This window comes from Grampus griseus, assembly GCF_964374135.1.
Source record: "Grampus griseus genome assembly, chromosome: 6".
Lineage (NCBI taxonomy): Eukaryota > Metazoa > Chordata > Mammalia > Artiodactyla > Delphinidae > Grampus > Grampus griseus.
The window spans coordinates 6,322,575-6,343,863 of NC_139000.1; the positions used below are offsets into that span (position 1 = coordinate 6,322,575).

At 51.6% G+C, this 21,289-nt stretch overlaps 2 protein-coding genes across 4 annotated transcripts; one reads left to right on the forward strand and one right to left on the reverse strand.

The window, feature by feature from the left end:
* Window positions 1-966: 966 nt before the first annotated feature.
* TOR1A (torsin family 1 member A) lies at window positions 967-9,972 on the forward strand. The gene is made up of 5 exons (XM_082656155.1): window positions 967-1,213; window positions 1,860-2,125; window positions 4,340-4,515; window positions 4,615-4,742; window positions 9,377-9,972. Exons 1-5 carry the CDS (start codon window positions 1,033-1,035, stop codon window positions 9,625-9,627), a joined length of 1,002 nt encoding a protein of 333 aa, XP_082512281.1. The 5' UTR covers window positions 967-1,032; the 3' UTR covers window positions 9,628-9,972.
* A 2,779-nt stretch (window positions 9,973-12,751) lies between these two features.
* Window positions 12,752-19,346, reverse strand: TOR1B (torsin family 1 member B). Of its 3 annotated transcripts, XM_082656153.1 has the most exons (6): window positions 19,138-19,346; window positions 18,242-18,507; window positions 16,888-17,063; window positions 15,171-15,298; window positions 14,605-14,863; window positions 12,752-14,435 (listed from the first exon to the last, which is right to left on the reverse strand). In XM_082656153.1, exons 1-5 carry the CDS (start codon window positions 19,331-19,333, stop codon window positions 14,622-14,624), a joined length of 1,008 nt encoding a protein of 335 aa, XP_082512279.1. In that variant the 5' UTR covers window positions 19,334-19,346; the 3' UTR covers window positions 12,752-14,435; window positions 14,605-14,621. The 3 variants fall into 3 exon arrangements, with proteins under 3 accessions (XP_082512279.1, XP_082512278.1, XP_082512280.1); XM_082656152.1 differs by having other exon boundaries at window positions 12,752-14,863; XM_082656154.1 differs by lacking the exons at window positions 12,752-14,435; window positions 14,605-14,863; window positions 15,171-15,298 and adding an exon at window positions 16,073-16,580.
* Between the last annotated feature and the right edge of the window lie 1,943 nt (window positions 19,347-21,289).

Sequence of the window (21,289 nt, forward strand, 5' to 3'; positions counted from 1 at the left end):
AAGCAGGTATTGTGTGATTAGAGAAGTGTGGCTTTGGAGTCAGATCTGAGCCCTGCTCACAGCTTCCTTAAATCGTTGGACAAATCCGTTTGCCTCGGAGCCTGTTTTCTCATCTGTAAACTAGATTTTCTTCTCGCTTTTTTTCCCCTTCACTCGAATGAATGCAAGGTCACTGAAGGCAGGAATCACGTGTGCCTCGTTTTCTTCTTGAATCCCCAGGATCGAGTCCATAGGCGATCCTCAAAATTATGAATCAATGAGTGGAAGTATCGTTACCTGGGAGAGACCCGACCAGCACTACCTTATCCAGGTGATGAAGGTCAGCATCAACAGTCATAAATCATGTTGACTGTATGTTCCTTTGATAGCACTTTATCTCTGTAAAGTATATTCCTCCCCAAAACCCGTAACTCCAGTCTAATCATAAGGAAAGCATCAGACAAATTCCAGTAGTTGGGGATCCTACAGAAGATTTGACCAGTACTCCCCCCAAACTCTCAAGGTCATCAAAGCCAAGGAAAGTTTGAGAAACAGCCACAGCCCAGGGGAGCTAAGGAGACATGACAACTAAATATAATGTGGCATCTTGGATGGGATCCCGGATCACAAATAGGACGTTAGGTAAAACCTAAGGGAATATGAAGAAACTTTAGTTAGTTACGATCTAGCAATATAAGTTCATTAATTTTAACAAATGTAACATACTAATGTAAGATGTTAATAATAGGGGAAACTGTGCGGGCGGAGGTGTGGTAATAAGGAACCTCTCTGTACTGTCCTGTCAACTTTTCTATAAATGTAAAACTGTTCCCCAAAATGTTTTATTAAAAACAAAATTGGGCCCCTCCAGCGGCCCCAGCGCCCAAAGCAGGCAAGGGCCGTGCCCCTCACAAAGATGGCGGCCGCCGGCGTCGGAGGAGGTCCGCCCGCTACAAAGATAGCGACCCCGGCGGGAGGGACCGGAAGTGCAGTCTGGCGGTAGCGCCGGTCTGCGGTAGGCGTGAGAACGCGCGGGACGGCGCGGGTCCGGGCATGAAGCTGGGCCGGGCCGCACTGGGCCTGGTGCTGCTGGCGCCGTTGGCGGTGCGGGCGGTGGAGCCCATCAGCCTGACACTGGCCCTGGCCGGCGTCCTCACCGGCTACATCTCCTACCCGCGCCTCTACTGCCTGTTCGCCGAGTGCTGCAGCCAGAAGCAGAGCCTCAGCCGGGACGGTAGGATGGGGAAGGGGCTGGGGGCTGGTGCTAGGGCTGGGGCGGGGGTCAGAGGCTGGGGTCCAGGAGGCCCGGAAGCCCGGGCAGCGCTGAGGCCGGCGGGGGCTGGACCCGGAACCGGAGTGCGGGATGGGGCCTGGCTCCTGGGCCACGGCCACAGGCAGACCGGACTTTGGTCGGAGAGCTGCGGAGGCCAGCTGCTGTTTGGGCACCTTCGCTCAGAAACTGGGAGTGTGGACGATTGGAAACTAACTCCAGAGAGTTTTTACTCCTTCCTCGCCGGAGACGGGAAGGCTGGTGGGGACTCTTCCGGCGCGGAGCAGTGGGGGCCGAACCGCCGCCCTTTTCCTTGCGGGGCGTGGGGTGGGAGGGACCGAGCGGGGATGAGGGGCTCACGCTGGTGGCGGAGGCACTGGAGCCAAGGGTCTCTTCAGGAAGGAGGGCTCGGGAACGGGCAGGACTAGCAGACAGAGGACCTGCTGGACCCGCCGGTCACCTGAGCCAAGTGCTTACGTACATCCGCGTCTCACTAGACGCTTGAAGAGCTTAGCGGGCTTTGCTGGCTTTCACATGAGCCTGTAAACTGGGCTGCATTTTGCCACGTGTGTCCCCCTCCTCCCCGCCTGACTGGCTTTGTTTTTCCCAGCGCTGCAGAAGGATCTGGACAGCAAGCTCTTTGGACAGCATCTTGCAAAGAAAGTCATCTTAAATGCTGTGTCTGGCTTCATAAGCAACCCGAAGCCCAAGAAACCTCTAACCCTCTCCCTACACGGGTGGACGGGCACCGGCAAAAATTTTGTCAGCAAGATCATCGCAGAGAATATTTACGAGGGTGGTCTGAACAGTGACTACGTCCACCTGTTTGTGGCCACACTGCACTTCCCTCACATCTCCGACATCACCCTGTATAAGGCAAGGGCCAGATTTCGGGATCCTTTCTGGGTGATGCTGGGTTTGGGGTTTCTTTGCTGGGGAACGGGATTTGGAAATTCCGTGTTGAAATGAGTGAGCCCTGAAAATGCGTCAGTTCCCCTTTGAAAAGTGTGGAACTTACAGAGGGTTGGAGATGCAGGAAGCAATTATACCATCAAAGCTCATGGTGGTTTCTGAAAACAGGCTCAGTGTGATAGTAAGTGGGGTCATAGGATTTGAGAGATGGACATAATCAAATCCAGTTTAAAGATGGTCAAATCTGACATGTTTTAGAAAAGAGGAAATGTTTCTAGGGAGGCCTAAGCTTGCTTTTACGGTTTAACTCCCTAACAGTCTGGCTTTGTTGGCAGGCACACCTGGATTTGAGCCCTAAGGCTCCTTACAGCTGTGTAATTGTGGGAAGGTCACAAGACCTCCCTGAGACTCAGGTTCTTCGTCTGTCAAATGGCAGTTGTGAGGATTTCTTGAGCTCTGTGTGTCAAGTATGTAACGGGATGCCTGGCACATAAGCGTTCAAATCAATGTTAACTGTTGCCTTTTTTAATCCTCACTTGTGCGAACACATTTTTCCCTTTGGCTTGGGAGAGCATCAGGGTCACCGACTGTCTAGGAGTTTCTGGGATGTGGGACTTTCAGTGCTACAACTGAGAAAGTTCCAGGCAAACAGAGATGAGTTAGTCATCCTAGTTAGCATTCTGTCTTCACTGTTTAATAGCTGTGTGACTTTGAGCAAGTTACTTAATCTCTCTACACCTCAGTTTCCTCATCTGTGAAATAGGGAACACAGTAGCAACTACTTTGATGGGTTTTGGAAGGTCACAATAAAACACTGTATGAACAGTGCCTAGAAAAGCATCTTACCTGTAGTGAGTGCTCGATACATGTTCTCTGTTGTTGTCTGTAAGTGGGAGAAGCAGAATGGGAAGACCTTGGTTGCTGGAGCCTGCCAGACATGAAGGAATCCTTGTTTAAAAGATGGTTCGCGGGGCTTCCCTGGTGGCGCAGTGGTTGGGAGTCCGCCTGCTGATGCGGAGGACGTGGGTTCGTGCCCCGGTCCGGGAGGATCCCACATGCCGCGGAGCAGCTGGGCCCGTGAGCCATGGCCGCTGAGCCTGCGCGTCCAGAGCCTGTGCTCCGCAACGGGAGAGGCCACAACAGTGAGAGGCCCGCGTACCGCAAGAAAAAAAAAAAAGGTGGTTCGCTTTGTGGACTCGGGCAAGTCACTTCAGCTCCCCTAAGGTTCTCGTTGTGTAAATAGAGGTTAGTCCATACCTACAGAGCAGAGTTACTGCTTAAGTTAAATATGTACCCATGGAACATTGTAACCATGGTCCGAGTAGCCAGGCAAAACGCCAGATCATAAGAAGTCAAGTCATTGTAACTTACAGATTTTTCCTCAGAAACAGATAGCTAATTCTTTCTCCTTACATCTGGGAAAGAACTGTATAGAACCATAGTTCAAATTTCTGATGTAAAGAGTCCTTTCTCCTTCTTATCTTGATTGTTTAATATAAGAAGTACCTAAATATGTTCTTAGGGAGTGTTCCACTTAAGCAAATTTATCTCAGCAACCTCCAGGCATTGTTCCAGAAACTCAAGAGTGTTGCCTCACCACAGTCATCCCCAAGTGTGTGTGCTCTGGAGTTCTCCTCACTTCCCCCATTGGAAAGTTAGAGCCCCTTCTCCAGGCTGATCTAAGGACTGAATGAGAAAAGAGGTTACTTGGTCTCTGCCTTCTTCCAAGAAGGCTGGTGTACACAGGATACGTATTAACATTGCCGTTTTGACGACAAAGGCCCAGCAGCTCAGTGACACAGCATCGACGTGACATGTTGCAGGACAAGAATTACAATCAGAGTGTGGGGCCTTGGAATCAGGCAGGGTGGGATTCAGATCTTAGCCCTGTCTCATACTAATTTTGTAATCTTGGGCAAATTTTGTAATCTCAGTTGACTATGCTCTCTGTGCTTCAGTTTCCTCATCTGTACAATGGGTATGATAATGCCCACCGTGTGGCGTTGTGGTGAGAAACAAAAGAGCTTCTATAAAGTTCTTAGCACAGTGGGGAGCACACAGGAAGCAGTCCGCAAATGCAGCCTTCATAGAGGCGTTTGTAGCGTTAATAATGCTCACTTTGGTGGTGGCGCTCGCACTTCTGAGCATCTGTATTGGCTCTTCCCCCTTGTCACTCAGGATCAGTTACAGTCGTGGATTCGCGGCAACGTGAGTGCCTGTGCGAGGTCCGTCTTCATATTTGATGAGATGGACAAGATGCATGCTGGCCTCATAGATGCCATCAAGCCTTACCTAGACTATTACGACAACTTGGATGGGGTCTCCTATCAGAAAGCCATCTTCATATTTCTCAGGTAAAGTCGGGGCTGGGACGTGGTTTGAAGAGCTCTGAGCCCCAGCCTGGGGGCTTGGGGGGAAAGCACCAGCCCTTATTCACTAGAATTCTTTTGCAGCAATGCTGGAGCAGAAAGGATCACAGACGTGGCTTTAGGTTTCTGGAGAAGTGGAAAGCAGAGGGAAGAGATCAAGCTCAGAGATATGGAGCATGCCTTGTCTGTGTCGGCCTTCAATAACAAGAACAGTAAGTGGGGGGACTTCCCTGGGGGTCCAGTGGTTAAGACTCCGTACTTCCAATGCAGAGGCCGTGGGTTCGATCCCTGGTTGGGGAACCAAGACCCCACGCGCAGTGCAGTGCGGCCAAAAAAAAAAAAAAACAACAGTAAGCGAGGCCATCCATTCCCAGCACAACATCCCCCTGCTTCATGATCCCGCGCCCCTAAGTTTTAAATTGACGACCTCACCATCACCTGGGGGCTGGTTAGAAATACCAATTCTCAGTCCCTTCCCCAGGCCTACTGAGTCCACATTCCTGAGGGAATCTGTGTTAACAAACTCCAGGTGACTTTTGCACATACACAAGTTTGGGAGATGCTGTTTTAAAGGAATAGGGACATTGTTGATCATCAAGATCTTGAAAACTCGTTTCCTGGTTTTTTCAGGCAAATCATTTTCCCTTGTAAAAGCGGGTGGTGGAACAAGGAAGGCTGCTGGGGAGCCTCTGATGGAGGAGATGGGCCCGTTAGGTCCCTTTCTTTCTGCACATTAACCTAGAACCCTGAGGGTCTGTGCCCGAGAGTGACAGCCAAGCAGTGGTTGGGCCCCTGTTCTGTGCTGGGCACTGTGTGAAACTCTACCTGCATGTTTCCTTTAGTCTCCATAATATCCTCCTGGGGTAGAAACTATTATTGTCCTCATTTTATAGATGAGGAAACTGAGGCTCAGAGAGAGAGAGCCCCTTGCCCAAGGACACACAGCCTATTAGGTGTCTCTATTCCAAGCTCATTGCTTTGCCAGTGACCTGACACATTCACTTTTGGCCTTGAACCCTTGGATGTGGAAAGACAGCATGTTGGAGACTCACTCACTGGGTCAGATCCGTGAGCCCTGTGGGTTGATTGCTACCATTTGCTCAGGTTCGTTCCTGAAACTGTAAATCAGAAGGTCTCCTCTGAAACAGACTCGCCGAGAAATTCATAGCACTTCCGAGTTACGTGAACAGTAATGGGGTATTTTATGTCAATTCACGCAAGTGGAATGTTAACGGTGAAAGACAAAATATTTTGTAGTATGTTGAGTAGATTCTTGGCATGCCAGAAGTATGAACACATGCAGTAGAAGTCCCAGCCCCGGAACACCACAGCAAGTGGTTCTGGCCTAGAACCCACGCTGCAGGTTCCAGAGGGTTCCAGAGGATGAGCTTCGGATCTGGGCAGGCCTGGCTCAGCCACGTCCTGACTCCAGCCTTAGGCAGATGGCTGAACTCTTTCATTCGTTCACTCAACGTATTTGTTGAGCACCTACTAGATGTCAGGCACTGGTCCAAGAACTGGGGACACAGCAGTGAGCCAAAACAGAAATCCTTACTCTCTATCCTAATGATGACAAGTAAGGAAACGTGTCAGATGCTGGGACCCATGTCTACGTAGAGGTAGAGATTTATCTTCCCCTTTTCCCGCAATAGGGAAAAAGTAAACCAATAAATAGGGGTTGGGGGGTGTGAGACGGGGGTGAGCTGCAGTTTTATTTATTTTTAAATTTTTTAAATTAATTAATTAATTAATCTTTGGCTGTGTTGGGTCTTCGTTGCTATGCACAGGCTTTCTCTAGTTGCGGTGAGCGGGGGCTACTCTTCGTTGCGGTGCGAGGGCTTCTCACTGCGGTGGCTTCTCTTGTTGCAGAGCATGGGCTCTAGGCGCATGGGCTTCAGTAAGTTGTGGCGCGTGGGCTTCAGTAGTTGTGGCACGTGGGCTTCAGTAGTTGTGGCTCGCGGGCTCTAGAGCACAGGCTCAGTAGTTGTAGTGCATGGGCTTAGTGGCTCCGTGGCATGTGGGATCTTCCCAGACCAGGGGTCGAACCTATGTCCCCTGCACTGACAGGCAGATTCTTAACCACTGCGCCACCACGGAAGTCCCTGCAGTTTTAAATACAGTGGTCAGGGAAGGCTTACTGTGAGGGTGACATCTGGGCTGACCTGAGGAGTGAGGGAGCCATGTGGACACGGGAGGGAAAAGCATTCCATGGGAGGGAACAGCACACGCGAGAGCCCTGAGGCAGGAGTGTGCCTGGGCCAGGATGAACGCAGGGGACAGGAGGTCAGATGAGAGGTGGAGCTTGGGGTGGGGTGCAGATTGTGGAAGGCCTGGGGAACCACAGGAGGGCCTTGGGCTTGGCTCCAACTGGAAGACAGAGCCCCTGGAGGGTTTTGAGCAGACAGTTCCCTGATTGGACCTAGTTTTAACAGGACCACCTGGCTGCCGGGTGGAGAACAGACTGAAGGCAGCAGGGACAGGGAGGCCAGCGAGGAGTGGCTGCAACAACCTGGGGGGAGATGCTGACGGCTCAGCCCAGCGTGGCAGCCGTGGGGGAGGTGGGACAGGGTCTGACTGGGATGTATTTTGAAGGTGGAAACAATAAGATTTCCTAAGGGACTGTGTGTGGGAATGAGAGAGACGAATCGAGAATCTGGCCTGAGCACTTGGCAGGGTGGCACTGCCGTTTAGGGGACGACCTGCAGGAGGAGGAGGTTTGCAGAGAGCGTGGGAGATGAAGAGGGGCGCGTCCGGCAAGGGATGACTCGTCTGAAGGCAGAGATGCAGAGCAGGCGGCTGACGTTCCAGTGCAGTTCCGGGGGGGGGGGGTCAGGCTGAGGGTGCAGACTGCGGAGTGGTCGGTCGCTGGTCGGTTGGTGGTTTGTAAAGTCACTCAGTCCACCTGAGCACCCTTCGGGGCCTCTGTGTGGCGGGTCCTTGTCGTCCTGACTCCCTGGCTGATTAGCTTTCTGCTCTCCTTGCCTGATGGCCCCAGCTCAGTGCTCACAGGCCCCGGCACTACCCGGGATCGTCTGTTTACTGGGTGGCCAGTCCACGTCTGCCTGGCTCTGCTCCCTCCCCTGCCTCGGGCCTCCGGCGCACCCGGCACAGGGCAGGCCTGCCGGCAACGAGCTGGCCAGGGCTGTCCGGCTCGCCGCTGCTCCGCTGCTGCCTGGCGCTCCGTGTGCGGCTTTCCCACGGCCGCAGACCCCACCGCCTCCAGGCAGTCAGATGTTTATTGAGCACCAGTTGTGTGCAAAGCACCGTTGGGCAAGAAAAGAATAAACCCCAGATGTGATTGATGGTAAGAAAAGTATATTTGGTCTTCATCTGCGTTTTCTGGCACAGAGCTCCTAACACCCTTGGAGTTTCAAAGTGATGAGAGCCATAATGGTGTCTTTGCTATTCCTAACAAACCCCTTTCAACCACATCAGAGTTTGTGTTAATGAGGTGACTTTTGGAAAATACCAGGGTGGGGGGTGGCTTCCAGGGGAACCAGCCCTTGATTGGAGGGTTGGAACTTTCAGTCTCCAGCCCTTTTAGCCCTCCCAGGAGGGAAGAGGGGCTGAAGGTTGAATCAGTCGCCAATGGCCAGTGATTTAATCAACCGTGCCTATGTAAAGAATTTTCCATAAAAGGACAGGGTTTGGAGAGCTTCCAGGTTGGTGAGCACGTGGAGAGCTGGGGCGAGTGATGTGCTCAGAGTTCATGGACGGGTCACGCCCCTTCCCACATACTATCAACCGGTAATCTAGTAAGAAAATGTTTCTCTGAGTTTCTGTGAACTGCTGTAGCAAATTAATTGAACCCAAGGAGGGGGTCATTGGAACCTCAGAAGCACAGGTGACAACCCGAACTTTTGGTTGGTGGCTGAAGGAGGGGACGGTCTTGTGGGGCTGCGTCCTTAACCTGTGGGATCTGACGGAGTCTCCAGGTAGAGAGTGTCAGAATTGAGCTGAAAGCAGGTGGGCTCAGAGAACCACTTGGTGGTGTGGGGGAAAAATACAGGATGGACTTGGTGTCAGAGGCAGACCAGGGTTAAGGCACAGAGGTGAAGCGGCAAGGCGGAAGGGAAACCGTCCTCATGAAGAAATGCTGAGTATGGTCCAATGGGTGCTGCGTCGTCTCGGAAGGGGAAGTGGGAGGGTCAAGAGGCCGGGAATCTCAGAGGACCTGAGACTGGGCAGAGGCAGGCCTCATCCAGGGAAAGTGCGAGCCCTGTGGCCATATCAGAGCGCTGTCTTCACACATTACTGAGGATTCTAGCTTTTGGTCCCGCAAACACTCTGGAGGGTTGGGACATGCCGGCAGCCGCAGTGGGTCTCTACCCTGTTGCTAATCCCAGCTGCCGGCACCCCAGCCAGTCGCAAATTTCCAAGATTCCAGAGTGCTGGTCCTTCCCTGGGGACTCTTCTCACCTTTCACTTTCTGTGAACCTGCTCCCTTTCCTACTCAGCCTGCTTGCTTGTTCCAGGGTGGGTGGTGAGCCCCTTTCCCACTTCAGATCCTTTTTTTTTTTTCATATCTAAAAATTTTAATAAATGCATAGGAAGGGTACCCGCCTGAGATCTTAGCGGTCACACCTCGAGAGGCCTCCCACTTCCTCCCTCTGCCTCAGTGGGCAGAGGCTGCCCACTGCAGCATCACCCTGCCCTTGGCTCTCACAGGAGCATCACCCCTCGTGGTTGCCCTGGGTGAGCTCACTGGCTAGTCTGCTCGTTAGGCCGTGAGCCCCATGAGAGCAGGTGCGGGGCTCCACCTCATGGCTGACACCCAGCAGATGTGTGTGGACAGGTGGACGGGTGGGTGGACAATGGATGAACAGCACCTTTTTCTTTTCCCCAGGTGGCTTCTGGCACAGCAGCTTAATTGACCGAAATCTCATTGATTATTTTGTTCCCTTCCTCCCCCTGGAATATAAACACCTAAAAATGTGCATCCGGGTCGAAATGCAGACCCGAGGCTACGAAGTTGACGAGGACATTGTAAGCCGAGTGGCCGAGGAGATGACATTTTTCCCCAAAGAGGAGAGAGTTTTCTCTGACAAAGGCTGCAAAACTGTGTTCACCAAGTTAGATTATTACTACGATGACTGACGGCACCAGAGATGTCGCTTCCCGCATCCCCGCTCTGGTCCCGGAAGAGGAGTAAAATGAATTATTCCGGTGTGACAGGACAGGCGTTTTCCTGGGCGTTATTTTCATCGGGCAGGGCCTGCGGGCCGTCGGTGACGCATGACAGGTGGAAACAGCCCCAGAGCCTGCAGAAGCGGGAGCAGCCAGCCCCCAGCCCACCTGTGCCAGGCCTCATGGTTTTGTAAAAATCATGTTTTAATTTCAGGTGTTTCTGTTTCAAGGAAGGATGAATCAGTTTTACTGAAAATGTGATAATTTTATTTAAAATGGTTTTTAACATTATGAAGAAACTTTTCAGACTCTTAAGTTGTTGGCTTTGTGTGTGTTTTTAAGTTCCTGTCATTACAACATACACTGTGATGTCTTTACTTCTAAAAAGCCTGAGTCCTCAGCCTGTCTTCTGTAGGATGGTGTCACTGTACTGGGGACGGAGGCTCTAGCAGCGAGCCGATCTGTCCCAGGATGACCATCGCAAGGGCAGTAAGTGTTTATAGAAGGACAAGTGTGTAAGGGGACACACTCAGGCCCATCACAGACAAGATCTAAATGTCCTCCCCAAGAATTTTCATCACAGTAGCATTGTGAAGTGTGGGAATGATCTTAGTAACGTCGTGAACAATTTGTTAGAAACAGAATTTCCTCGAAAGAAAAGCATCTGCAGCTTGTCACTGGCCGGTCAGTCAGCTTTGCAAAGGCCCTTCTCTGCTTTCCATTCCTAAATGAGCCACACACTCTGTACCAGGTTTTGCCATATTTTCTTAAAACCTTCCTCACTGATTAATAATTTTCATTGTTTTATCAGAACTCCCCAAACCTCTAGGAAAGCTCAGCTGCCCCCCAGGATGCTGAGAACAGTGTTTTTATTTATTAATACAAACAGCTACCATTTTACAATAAAATTGTGTATGATTTGTGAATACATTTTTTTTTAATTTTAAAAATTTTTTTTTGGCCACATTGGGTCTTCGTTGCTGTGTGCAGGCTTTCTCTAGTTGCAGCGAGCTGGGGCTACTTGTCGTTGCGGTGTGCAGGCTTCTCATTGTGGGTTCTCTTTGTTGTGAAGCACGGGCTCTAGGTATGTGGGCTTCAGTAGTTGTGGCACTCGGGCTCAGAAGTTGTGGCTCGCAGGCTCCAGAGCGCAGGCTCAGTAGTTGTGGCACACGGGCTTAGTTGCTTTGCAACATGTGGGATCTTCCCGGACCAGGGCTCGAGCCTGCGTCCCCTGCGTTGGTAGGCAGATTCTTTTTTTAAATAAAATTTATTTATTTATTCATTTATTTATTTTTAAACATTCATGTGACTTGCTTTTGTTTTTAATTAAAAATTTTTTTTTATTTTATACTTTTGGCTGCATTGGGTCTTCATTGCAGTGCGTGGGCTTCTCATTGAAGTGGCTTTTCTTGTTGTGGAACACAGACTCTAGGCGTGTGGGCTTCAGTAGTTGTGGCACGCAGGCTCAGTAGTTGTGGTTCGCAGGCTCTAGAGCACAGGCTTAGTAGCTGTGGCGCATGGGCTTAGTTGCTCCGCAGCATGTGGGATCTTCCCGGACCAGGGCTCAAACCCGTGTCCCCTGCGTTGGCAGGCGGAGTCTTAACCACTGCGCCACCAGGGAAGTCCCTAAGCTGTGAATTTAGACCTAACTGTGCAGCCCAGGCTGGAATGGAGGGGAGTGTGACACGGACTCCGAGGACCTTGGCAGCTCCGGCTCCTTGCTCAGCTGCCCATGGGGTCACAGTCCATCAAGGAGGGCCCTGGAGCTCCCGACACTCAGCTGTGGAGTTCATTCAAGTCTACAGACATACCTCCCGCTGAGAAGCCGGGCAGGAGTACAGAGCAGTGTCGGAGCGTAAACACGCCTTGTTTTGTGCAACACACCTATGTGCCTACGAGGGCTGCTGTGGGATATGAGCGTCTGCACAGTGCTTGCAGGGGCAGTTATTAGCAGGCACAGAAGACGGGTTGGACCCCTCTGCCTCATGGCTACCCACCCGCCCAGGCCCCCTAAGGCAGCACTGAACGTAGGAAGGTGCTTGATGTTGACCTGAAGCTGGCCTGTTGTCACGGCCCGGGATTAGGGCTAACCATTCATCTGAAAATGGCAGCCCCAGCACCTGGGAGTCCCTAAGTAGGGAACACAGGGGTCCCCTGACGCCCCTTGGAAAGTTCAGTCTTTGAGACGAGGCAGCATGGGGTGAAGCAGAAGAGACGTTAGCCTGAGACCCAGACGGAGAAGGGCAGCCTCACGGGATGATCACCTCCAACTGGGAAATTACAGGAGTGGGTGACGTGATGGAGAAGAGGGTCTCAGCTTTCTAGAAAGGGCTCCATCCTCAGTCCTGGGAAGAGTTGGTGTTAACAAATCACTGTCAAAAATAAGAGCCCAGGTTAAGGGATTAAGCTGAAATCTGGTTAACATAACAAGGATTTCATTATTTACCGCTTCAGGGCAGGCAAGACCAGGCAAGTAGGTTTCCTGGTCTGAGCTCGGCCTTGCTCAGGTTCAGAATGGCAGCTGTGAGTCACGTTTGAGTGCCTCAGTTTCCTTCCTATGTTAATTTTAGGAGAATATATTTGTTAGGAAGACGACCAGCTCTTTCTGATGATATTTTCATCCATGAAAATTCGATGGAGTAGAACCCATCATCTAATCCAATTTAACTTTGTATTTGTTTGGGGATAACAGCCTTTAAGGTAAATTTTTTTTGAAGGTCTAATACTTTTTATTTTATTTTATTTTTTTAATTTATTTTTGGCTGCGTCGGGTCTTTAGTTCCAGCGTGCGGGCTTCTCTCTGATTGTGGCACGTGGGCTTAGTTGTCCTGTGGCGTGTGGGATCTTAGTTCCCCAACTAAGGATCAAACCCACGTCCCCTGCACTAGAAGGCAGATTCTCCACCACTGGACCACCAGGGAAGTCCCTAAGGTAAATACTGATTCTTTATGAGGTAAAGAATGCCAACCAGCGTGTCCAGGGTACGGTGAGCCTAAAGACACCTGAGTTATCGAAGAGCCTTTATTCTAAGCTCAGACTTTTCAGAGCTACCAAATAAACCAGGAAAAAAATCTGCAAGTGGCATCTCACGTGATAAAATTTAGGCTTTATTATTTGACATTCAGTAGGTCAATTTAAGTTTGTCTACATCTTACGTGGGGTGGGGAGACTGGGCCATGAGCAACTGTGGCCTTTTCTAGTTACAAATCAGTAACAGCAGTCCAAAGGTAACCAACATGTGTTGGGTTTATTGCATCATAACAAAAAATCTTATCTCCTCCTGACCAGACACCCAAAAGGTGACAAAAGAAACATAACTTAGCTCCAACTTGAGAACATGTACTAAAAATTTTAAGCCTCACCTTGGCTTTTTTTTTTTTTTTTTGCGGTACGCGGGCCTCCCGCTGTTGTGGCCTCTCCCGCTGCGGAGCACAGGCTCCGGACGCGCAGGCTCAGCGGCCATGGCGCACGGGTCCAGCCGCTCCGCGGCATGTGGGATCTTCCCGGACCGGGGCACAAACCCGCGTCCCCTGCGTCGGCAGGCGGACTCTCAACCACTGCGCCGCCAGGGAAGCCCCACCTTGGCATTTTTTAAAGACTAAGTGTGATCCTCTATAAGGCATTGCCATATGGGAGGAACATTCATTCTGCCACGTCTTATATAGAAAAAAGCTGCATGTTCTCATTACATGTCTGCAGTTGCATTGCAACTACAAGATAAAACGGTTCACACTGGCTGGAGTGGAAGTCGTATTTCCCAGTGGCCAGGGCAGCCCAGCCCGACACTGCCATGCAGGGTATCCTTCTCAGATGACACCAGGAGGAGGCGCAACCTTACGAGTATCTGATAAAGGAACAGGCAATTACTCCTTCCCATGTTTTAAAATGAGCAATGTCCCATATTTCTATTATCTAAGATTCAGAAGTAAGAACATTATAAAAAATATACATATCCTTGAAAACTCGAGCACTTGTAGTGTCCAATACTTCCACTTTGGCAACGAGAACCTGCAAGCTGACCGCTCAGTCGGCACGTGTCATCCGTGGAGAATGACTCTGTCCTACGGATTTCAAATGGTTCCGTGCAGTCACGTGAGAGACTGACCCACGTGTAAACTGTAACAGACAAACATCTCACCGTGGGAACCAAGGACTCAAAGCCAACAGTCGCGTTCTGATCCGACTCTAGGGATGTTATGGCTGGGGGTACATCTAGCCGAGGCTGAAGTTAAGGAGTAGAGGTGATACAAGGAAGGCTGCGATAAGTCCAAGTGAGAGTTGGGAGAAGGAATTCCATGACCAGGGCTGTCAGCAGCAAAGGCACGGACAGACGGAGAGGTCCTGCCCGTCCCGCCTGGCTGCAGGGCCCTGGCGTGGAGCCCCCATGCCACACACAGGCGGTTCCCCCAGCTGCGTGCTCGGCCTGTGGGCCCAGGTCCTCCCACACGACGCTGTGCCTGAAGGTGCCACCGATTTTTACCTGAAAATACTTCAAGTCGGTGAACGCGCTCTGTGAAGAAAAAGAACTAGAGGAGAAGAATGTTTCTGGCAGGTGAAAACCCAGTGCTCCCTGGACTGCAGCAGGGCCCTCGAACTCCTTCAGTTCAGCTTCTGAGGTGTGGGTACCGTTGGGTCAGAAAGAGTCCTTGGTCTCACTCACACAGCTGTTTTCAAGGCACTTCTGTCATTCTGTCAAGGTCAGTTAAGTGGTAGTGGCAGGGGAGGGGAGGGACTTCAACAGTTCATCTTCAACCACAATGAACAGCTGGGTTGCTGTGCTGTGCAAAATGACAAGTACCCTTAACAGATGAGTATTTCACAAATCAACCCTTAGAACCTTCCAGATCCCGCAAGTCCACAGGTGCAAATGTGCAAACCCTGGAGAGGTCTTCAAAGTGCTTGGAAAGGCCAGGCCCCGAGTTCCCTGGGCTCCCAGCCGCGTCTCACCCCGTCTGGATAAGCGTTCAGTGAAAATCCAGCCGTGACTGCACAGTCTTGCAGCCCTTGTCTGAGTAGATTTTCTCGTCTTTAGGGAAAAACGTCATTTCCTCGGCCACTCTGGTGACGACATCTTCGTCGATGGCAGAGCCGCGGGCCTTCATTTCTGCCCGCACGCACATCTTCACGTGGCTATACTCCAGGGGCAGGAAGGGGATGAAGTAGTCGATGAGGTTTCTGTCTATCAGTCCGCTGTGCCACAGGCCACCTGGGAAACAAGGCACAGCTGGGTCTCTCGCCTGTTACTGTCCCTGTCACCCGGCCAAGCTCGCTGCTCTAACAGGGCCCAGCACATTCTTCACGGCTCTAGCCCCCAAGATGCTCTTTCGGTCAAGCCTCGTGTAAGGATCGGTTGGCTACCCCTGCTAACTAGCTTGTAGAATAGAATGCCCTCCGAAAAAGTCCCTACTTCAACCAAGGCACGGAGGCGAGTGGATGCTGTGGTTTCGCGAAAGGCTTAAAGAGACACACGGTGACGGCGGGCAGGGTGAGGGCTCCTCGCCGGGGGCACTCACTGTGTTTGTTATTGAAGACTCCGACAGACAGCGCGGGCTCCAGATCCTTCAGCTGGATGCCTTCCCTCCTTTTCCCTGCCCGCCAAAAGTCAAGGGCCGTCTTAGTTATGAGGTCCCCGCCTGCATTGCTGAGTTTGCCAAAGAAACGAAGATTAAAATCACACGTTAAGACTTCTCTGTCTATGACATATAGACACGACTATACATGAAATAGATAACTAATAAGAACCTACTGTATAGCACAGGAGCTCTACTCAATACTCTGTAATGACCTATATGGGAAAAGAATCTAAAAAAGAGGGGATATATGTATACGTAAAACGGATTCACTTTGCTGTACAGCAGAAACTAACACAACATTGTAAATCAACTATACTCCAATAAAAATTAGCTAAAAAAAAGACTTCTCTCTCTAATCAGGAAACGTACCTGCTCTAAGTTTATTCTTTTTTTTTTCAGTTTCTATGCAGCTTTTTTTTTTTTAATGTGGACCATTTTTAAAGTCTTTATTGAATTTGTTACAATACTGCTTCTGTTTTCTTATGTTTTGGTTTTTTGGCCACGAGGCATGTGGGATCTTAGCTCTCCGATCAGGGATCGAACCCGCACCCCGTGCATTGGAAGGTAAAGTCTTAACCACTGGACCGCCAGGGAGGTCCCTATACAGCTTGTTTCAAAGTCAAATATAGGGCTTCCCTGGTGGCGCAGTGGTTAAGTCCGCCTGCCGATGCAGGGGACGCGGGTTCGTGCCCCGGTCCGGGAAGATCCCGCATGCCGCGGAGCGGCTGGGCCCGTGAGCCGCGGCCGCGGAGCCTGCACGTCCGGAGCCTGTGCTCCGCAACGGGAGAGGCCTCAACAGTGAGAGGCCTGCGTACTGCAAAAAAAAAAAAAAAAGTCAACTATATAAGCCAGTCTGTATGTATTAAAGGGTTGTAATGACTTCTTACAAATGTCACATATCAGGAAACACTATGAGTTTTCTAATATGGAATCAGATTGTGATATTTCTCTAAGGTTTATTCTCAACCAAGGAATATTTACTAAGTGCTACTAGACAAAAAAAAACAGCACCTGCCCTCAGGAACTGAAAATCTTTTTCAGAACTCGGTGTGTCATGCTACAACTTTTCTTTTTTTTTTTAATATATATTTATTTTTGGTTGCGTTGGGTCTTCGTTGCTGTGCGTGGGCTTCTCATTGCGGTGGCTTCTCTTGTTGCGGAGCATGGGCTCTAGGCGTGCGGGCTTCAGTAGCTGTGGTTCGAAGGCTCTAGAGCACAGGCTCAGTAGTTGTGGCTTCAGTAGCTGTGGTTCGAAGGCTCTAGGGCACAGGCTCAGTAGTTGTGGCGCACGGGCTCAGCTGCTCCGTGGCATGTGGGATCTTCCCGGACCAGGGCTCGAACCCGTGTCTCCTGCATTGGCAGGTGGATTCTTAACCACTGCGCCACCAGGGAAGCCCACTACCACTTTTTATAACCCTCAGAGGCAACATGTGCAAGTAATGAAATTACCTGTTATCTACTATTTCCTTCATTCGTTTCCCCCTTCCCCTGCCCTGTGCCGTGCTGACACTAGCAACCCCAAAGTAAAAGAAGTCCGTAAGTCACTTTTGCCAGGCTGGCACTTTTGTCCCTGGGACCTGCTGAGGTTGCCGGGACCTCCTTCTAGCCCTGGCAGAATGAAGGGCTGTGTGCCCTCGGAGAAACACCTCCCACTGACCTGAGGAAGATGAAGATGGCCTTCCGGTAAGACACACCGTCAATCTGCTCGTAGTAATCTAGGAACGGCTTGATTGCGTCAATGACCCCCGGGTGCAACTTATCCATCTCGTCAAATATGAACACGGAGCTCGCACATGCACTCACGTTACCCCGAATCCACCTCTGTAACTGGTCCTAGACCAACCATAAGAGAAGAAATAGGATGCAGGGACTCAGAAGATATGTCCAGGGGAGCAGAAGCACTCCACTGTGCCTCATACTCAGGAAGGTGAAAAATCAGAGCTCTCTGGGGTTTAACAAAGAAAAATCGCACCCTAACCTCCACTCACTGTCTGAGAGCTTTTCCAAAACTTCATCTATAAGAAGTGGAAACCGGCAGAGAGATAGGTGCTAAAATGCAAACACGTGTTTTCCTAACTCAAATGACGTGCCAAATGTGACTTCTTAAAGGTATCGGGGTCTAAGATACATGAATATTGATCATTTCACTGTTAAGCAACCCGTAATTTTCATCTCCCTGTGGCTGGGAATCTCACGTTAATTTTACCAGACATACTGAGGCATAAGAAACTAGGCTAAGACCGGCACAGCATCCCGAGACCAGTGCCTTTTACTGGTGCAGTGAACAAAGGTGCTGACCTAGATGACATTTCACAAAAAGCGTTTCTTCCTGTATTTCTAGGGATTTATGACAGAATTTGGTAAATAAGAAAATCATTCTCTCTTTTCGGTAGTCTTCCCTGTCTTACAGTTTATGGGGCAAATATCCACTTTCACTTCCTCTTTCAGTTTCTATTCCTCATTTCAGTCCTCACCTAACAGTAGGAATGCGAACTTTCACAAGGACGTCCATTTAAATGAGAGCCCTACTGGACGACTTAACATAGCAACGCCCAGAATGTGGGCCAAGCTGACGCTGCATCACAGAAGCAGCCTTAAATGAAGTCATGTCCAAGCGAATCGTGTGACCTGCTCCACTTAACCAAGGGCTGTGATGGGGATACTGAACATACTCACTGCGCAACACAGCTACCCTGCGGACTGGGAGTCAGGAGATTTGGGTCCCAGTTTCTGATTTGCACGAAAATTCTAAGGAGCGAGTCGCCTTGCTGCTCTTGCCTCCATCTTTTAATGGAAATAACATCACCTACCCAGCTGTATTATTTTGGAATCAGCGAGAAAAAAAAGTTGCAGGAGAGTTCTGCAAATGGCAAAGGGTTGCCAGGGTGGGGGAAGTGTGCAGGGGCCTGGGGCTACCGGAGTGCAAAGGAAAGAAGCAGAGGCCGGAGTCAGGGAGCAGGTCGCCCGGATGGGTGCGAGAGGCCAGGGGATGGGATAACAGAATTCCTTGCCTGGTACAGTTTTATGTGCTGCTCGTGAGGGAAGTGCAGGGTCGACACAAACAGGTGGACAAAGTTACTCTTGAGACCTTTTGGGTGAAGATTTTCAGCCACAATTTGGCTGACAAAATTCTTCCCTGTGCCGGCCCAGCCGTGTAAGGAAAGAGTCAGTGGTTTCTTGGGATTTTTGTTGTTCTTGAAGCCAGTCAGCGCCTTGAGAATCACCTCTGTGGCCAGATGCTGCCCAAAGAGCTTCTCCTCCAAATTCAGCTTGAGGGCTGCAGGAGCCAGCCCGGGAACAAGAGAGAAAAATACACATTAAACGTGCACCAGGAAAGCAGCGCTCTCCCCAGCTGGCCAAAGTGAGAGGCACAGGTTAGCAAGCGGTCCAGCAGGGTCTCTGCCAAACCCTAGGGTTAGCGCTGAGGCAGAACCACACGGGCTGCAGTCACACGACGCCACTTCCAAGGAAATGGACTAGAAAAGGAAACTAAATGTGTTCGTTCATCCAAGGACTGGCCCTCTCTTCACTCAGCTGCTTGCTATTTCCCCAGCCACCCCTTCCGGCTTGTAAGAAAACCGAGGGCCAAATGTGGGCTTTCTGGGCAGACGCTGCACATCTGAAAACTACTTAACAGGGGTGACATGGCGCCGAAGGGCTGCTGCTTTCAGTTTCTTCTTACTGTCATCGCAAGGAATCCAAGCTTTTAGAAAGGAACTTGGGCAGAGCCCCACGATCCGGAGAATCTGTCTCCGAAGACACGGCTTCCGAGGCTGCAGTCCGGGCCGAGACCCCACCCCTCCTCCTTCCCACCCCACCTCAGGGTAAGCGTGGGGTGCCGGGCGCTGACGCCCGCGCGGGGCTGACCCCGCGCCCCTCGAGCCCCTCCGGGGCAGACCCGCCATACCCGACGCGTTGAGCGGCTGCTCTCGGCAGCACTCGGCGAAGCGGCAGTACAGGTCCCTGTACGACAGGTAGCCGGTGAGGGCCGACGCGGCCCCGACGGCGATGCCCAAGCTGATAGGCTCGAACGCCGCCGCCACGTGGGCCGCCAGCAGCAGCCGCAGCGCCGCGGCGACCCAGAACAGCCCAGCCGGATGCATCGCCCAGCTCGCGGCCAGCCACAGACGCTGCTAGGGCCGCTCGGGCGGCCGAGCTTGGGGACGGACTTCCGATCCGTGCGTCACCTCCGCCCGCAGCCCCCCACCCCGCACCGTGGGAAGGCCTTGTTGGCGAGGGGCGTGGCTCTGCGCCACCATCTTTGTGAGAGCCACGGAAAGGGGCGGCTACCTTTTACGGTTTCTTTTTCTTAAGAGCTTCTCAGATCCTTCACACTTTGCTTTGTCATCCCTCCCTTCACTTCCCCTGGAGCTATCGGGAGCGTTTCTCAAGTCTCCCCACCCTGCGTGCCTTCCTGAAACAGTTGCAGGGTGCCCTGGGCGCCTGGCCCCAGGCTGAACACTGGGGCTACACCGAGGCAGACGTGCCCTGGTGTGCACATCAAACCCAGAAGCGCATTCTTTCACTGAGCATGCTACAAGGCAGGCCCCTTGCTGGATGCTGGGAGACAGCAGGGAAGGAGACGGGGTTGCCCGCCCCCGCCTCGAGCTTCTAGGCTCTGGGGGAGGCAGTCAGTGGGCAAGGGCCAATAGTGAGCGGTCAGAGAAGCACCGAGGCCATGGAGCAGGGAACGCTCTCAGCCTGAACTGAGAATTCAAGGAGTTAGACAAGCAAAAATTGATTAGTAGGATGTTCTATGCAGAGAACAGAATATGCAGGATGTGCAGTTTGGGGAACTGAAAGTATTTCACATGGTGGAGGCTGGTGAGAATGAGGATGGAGAGCTAGGCAGAGACTGGAAGGGGAAGGCCTCTGTCTGGGGGGCAATAGGGAGCCACAGAAGGTTTCACACAGGGAATGACATGGTCAGATCAAAGATCACGATGGCTGCTGGGTTTGTCCAGGTAACGCTGGCCCAGGCTTTGCCAAAGTTGGTTGAGTTCACTCATCAGCCCGTGTATCCACAAATATTTAACAAACACTGGCTGTGTCAGATCCAGTGCCGCGTGCTGGGGATAAAGCAGGGCACAGGGGAATTCCCTGGCGGTCCAGGGTTAGGGCTCCTCGCTTGCCCTGCCGGAGCACGGGTTCCGTCCCTGGTCAGGGAACTAAGATCCTGCATGCCACAGCACAGCCAAAAACATTTTTTTAAATAAATAAATAAAGCAGGGCATAGGACAGGCACAGTCTCTGCCCTCACAGAGCTGTCCGTCTAGTGAGGGAGGCAAATGGGCAAACGGACAGTTTATGACCAGCACGGTCAGTGCTGTGATGTGGGATGCACAGAGGAGGCACCTCACCCAACGGGCGGGTCGGGGAAGGCTCTCCTCCTCCACGTCTCAGTTTTGACCTGAAGAATGGGAAAAAATTACCCAAGGGGATTGGGGCAAGTGAGGAGGGGAGAGGTGAAGGCGGTCTGCATGAACGCTCCAGGCAGGGGGTAGTACGCACCTGGGAGCCCCAGGTGCTCAGGCAGCTGGATTGTGAAAACAGGAGAGACTGGAATGGCAGCCAGGGGCCGAATCATCAAGGCCTTTTGCGCCATGCTTTACCCTGGGGCCAGAAGGCCCCAGGGGGGCTTTGGGCAGTGATTGTTCAGACCACTCTGGCCCTGTATTGGGGTTGGAGAGGCCAGCACTGTGGCAGGGAGACTGAGTCCAAGGCTGGGCAGTATTCCAGGAGAGAAGACAGTGGCCTGAACTGGAGCAGGGGCAGCAGGAGGGAGGAAAAGGAATCTGAGAATGGGGGGGTGGGCGTGGATGTGCCACTGTGGCTGGGGAGGCGAGGGGCCCGACGGGGAAGGAACAGGAGGAGGGCGGGCGTGGGGGGTGGTGAGGACTCTGATGAGCTTCCATTGTTCAGTGCCAACTTTCTCATTTCTTGCAGGACATTGTATTTTGTGTTACCTTTTTTTTTTTTTTTTTTTTGCGGTACGTGGGCCTCTCACTGTTGTGGCCTCTCCCGCTGCGGAGCACAGGCTCCGGACGCGCAGGCTCAGT

What these genes read in the sequence shown, in the direction of transcription:
- TOR1A (XM_082656155.1), top strand. Translation starts at nt 1,033, where the DNA reads ATGAAGCTGGGCCGGGCCGCACTGGGCCTGGTGCTGCTGGCGCCGTTG. An exon ending in CCGACATCACCCTGTATAAG is followed by an intron (nt 2,126 to 4,339) that starts GCAAGGGCCAGA and finishes CTTGTCACTCAG; the next exon opens with GATCAGTTACAGTCGTGGAT. An exon ending in GCCATCTTCATATTTCTCAG is followed by an intron (nt 4,516 to 4,614) that starts GTAAAGTCGGGG and finishes ATTCTTTTGCAG; the next exon opens with CAATGCTGGAGCAGAAAGGA.
- TOR1B (XM_082656153.1), bottom strand. Translation starts at nt 19,333, where the DNA reads ATGCATCCGGCTGGGCTGTTCTGGGTCGCCGCGGCGCTGCGGCTGCTG. An exon ending in GCAGCCGCTCAACGCGTCGG is followed by an intron (nt 18,508 to 19,137) that starts GTATGGCGGGTC and finishes TGGCTCCTGCAG; the next exon opens with CCCTCAAGCTGAATTTGGAG. An exon ending in AGCACATAAAACTGTACCAG is followed by an intron (nt 17,064 to 18,241) that starts GCAAGGAATTCT and finishes TGGTTGGTCTAG; the next exon opens with GACCAGTTACAGAGGTGGAT.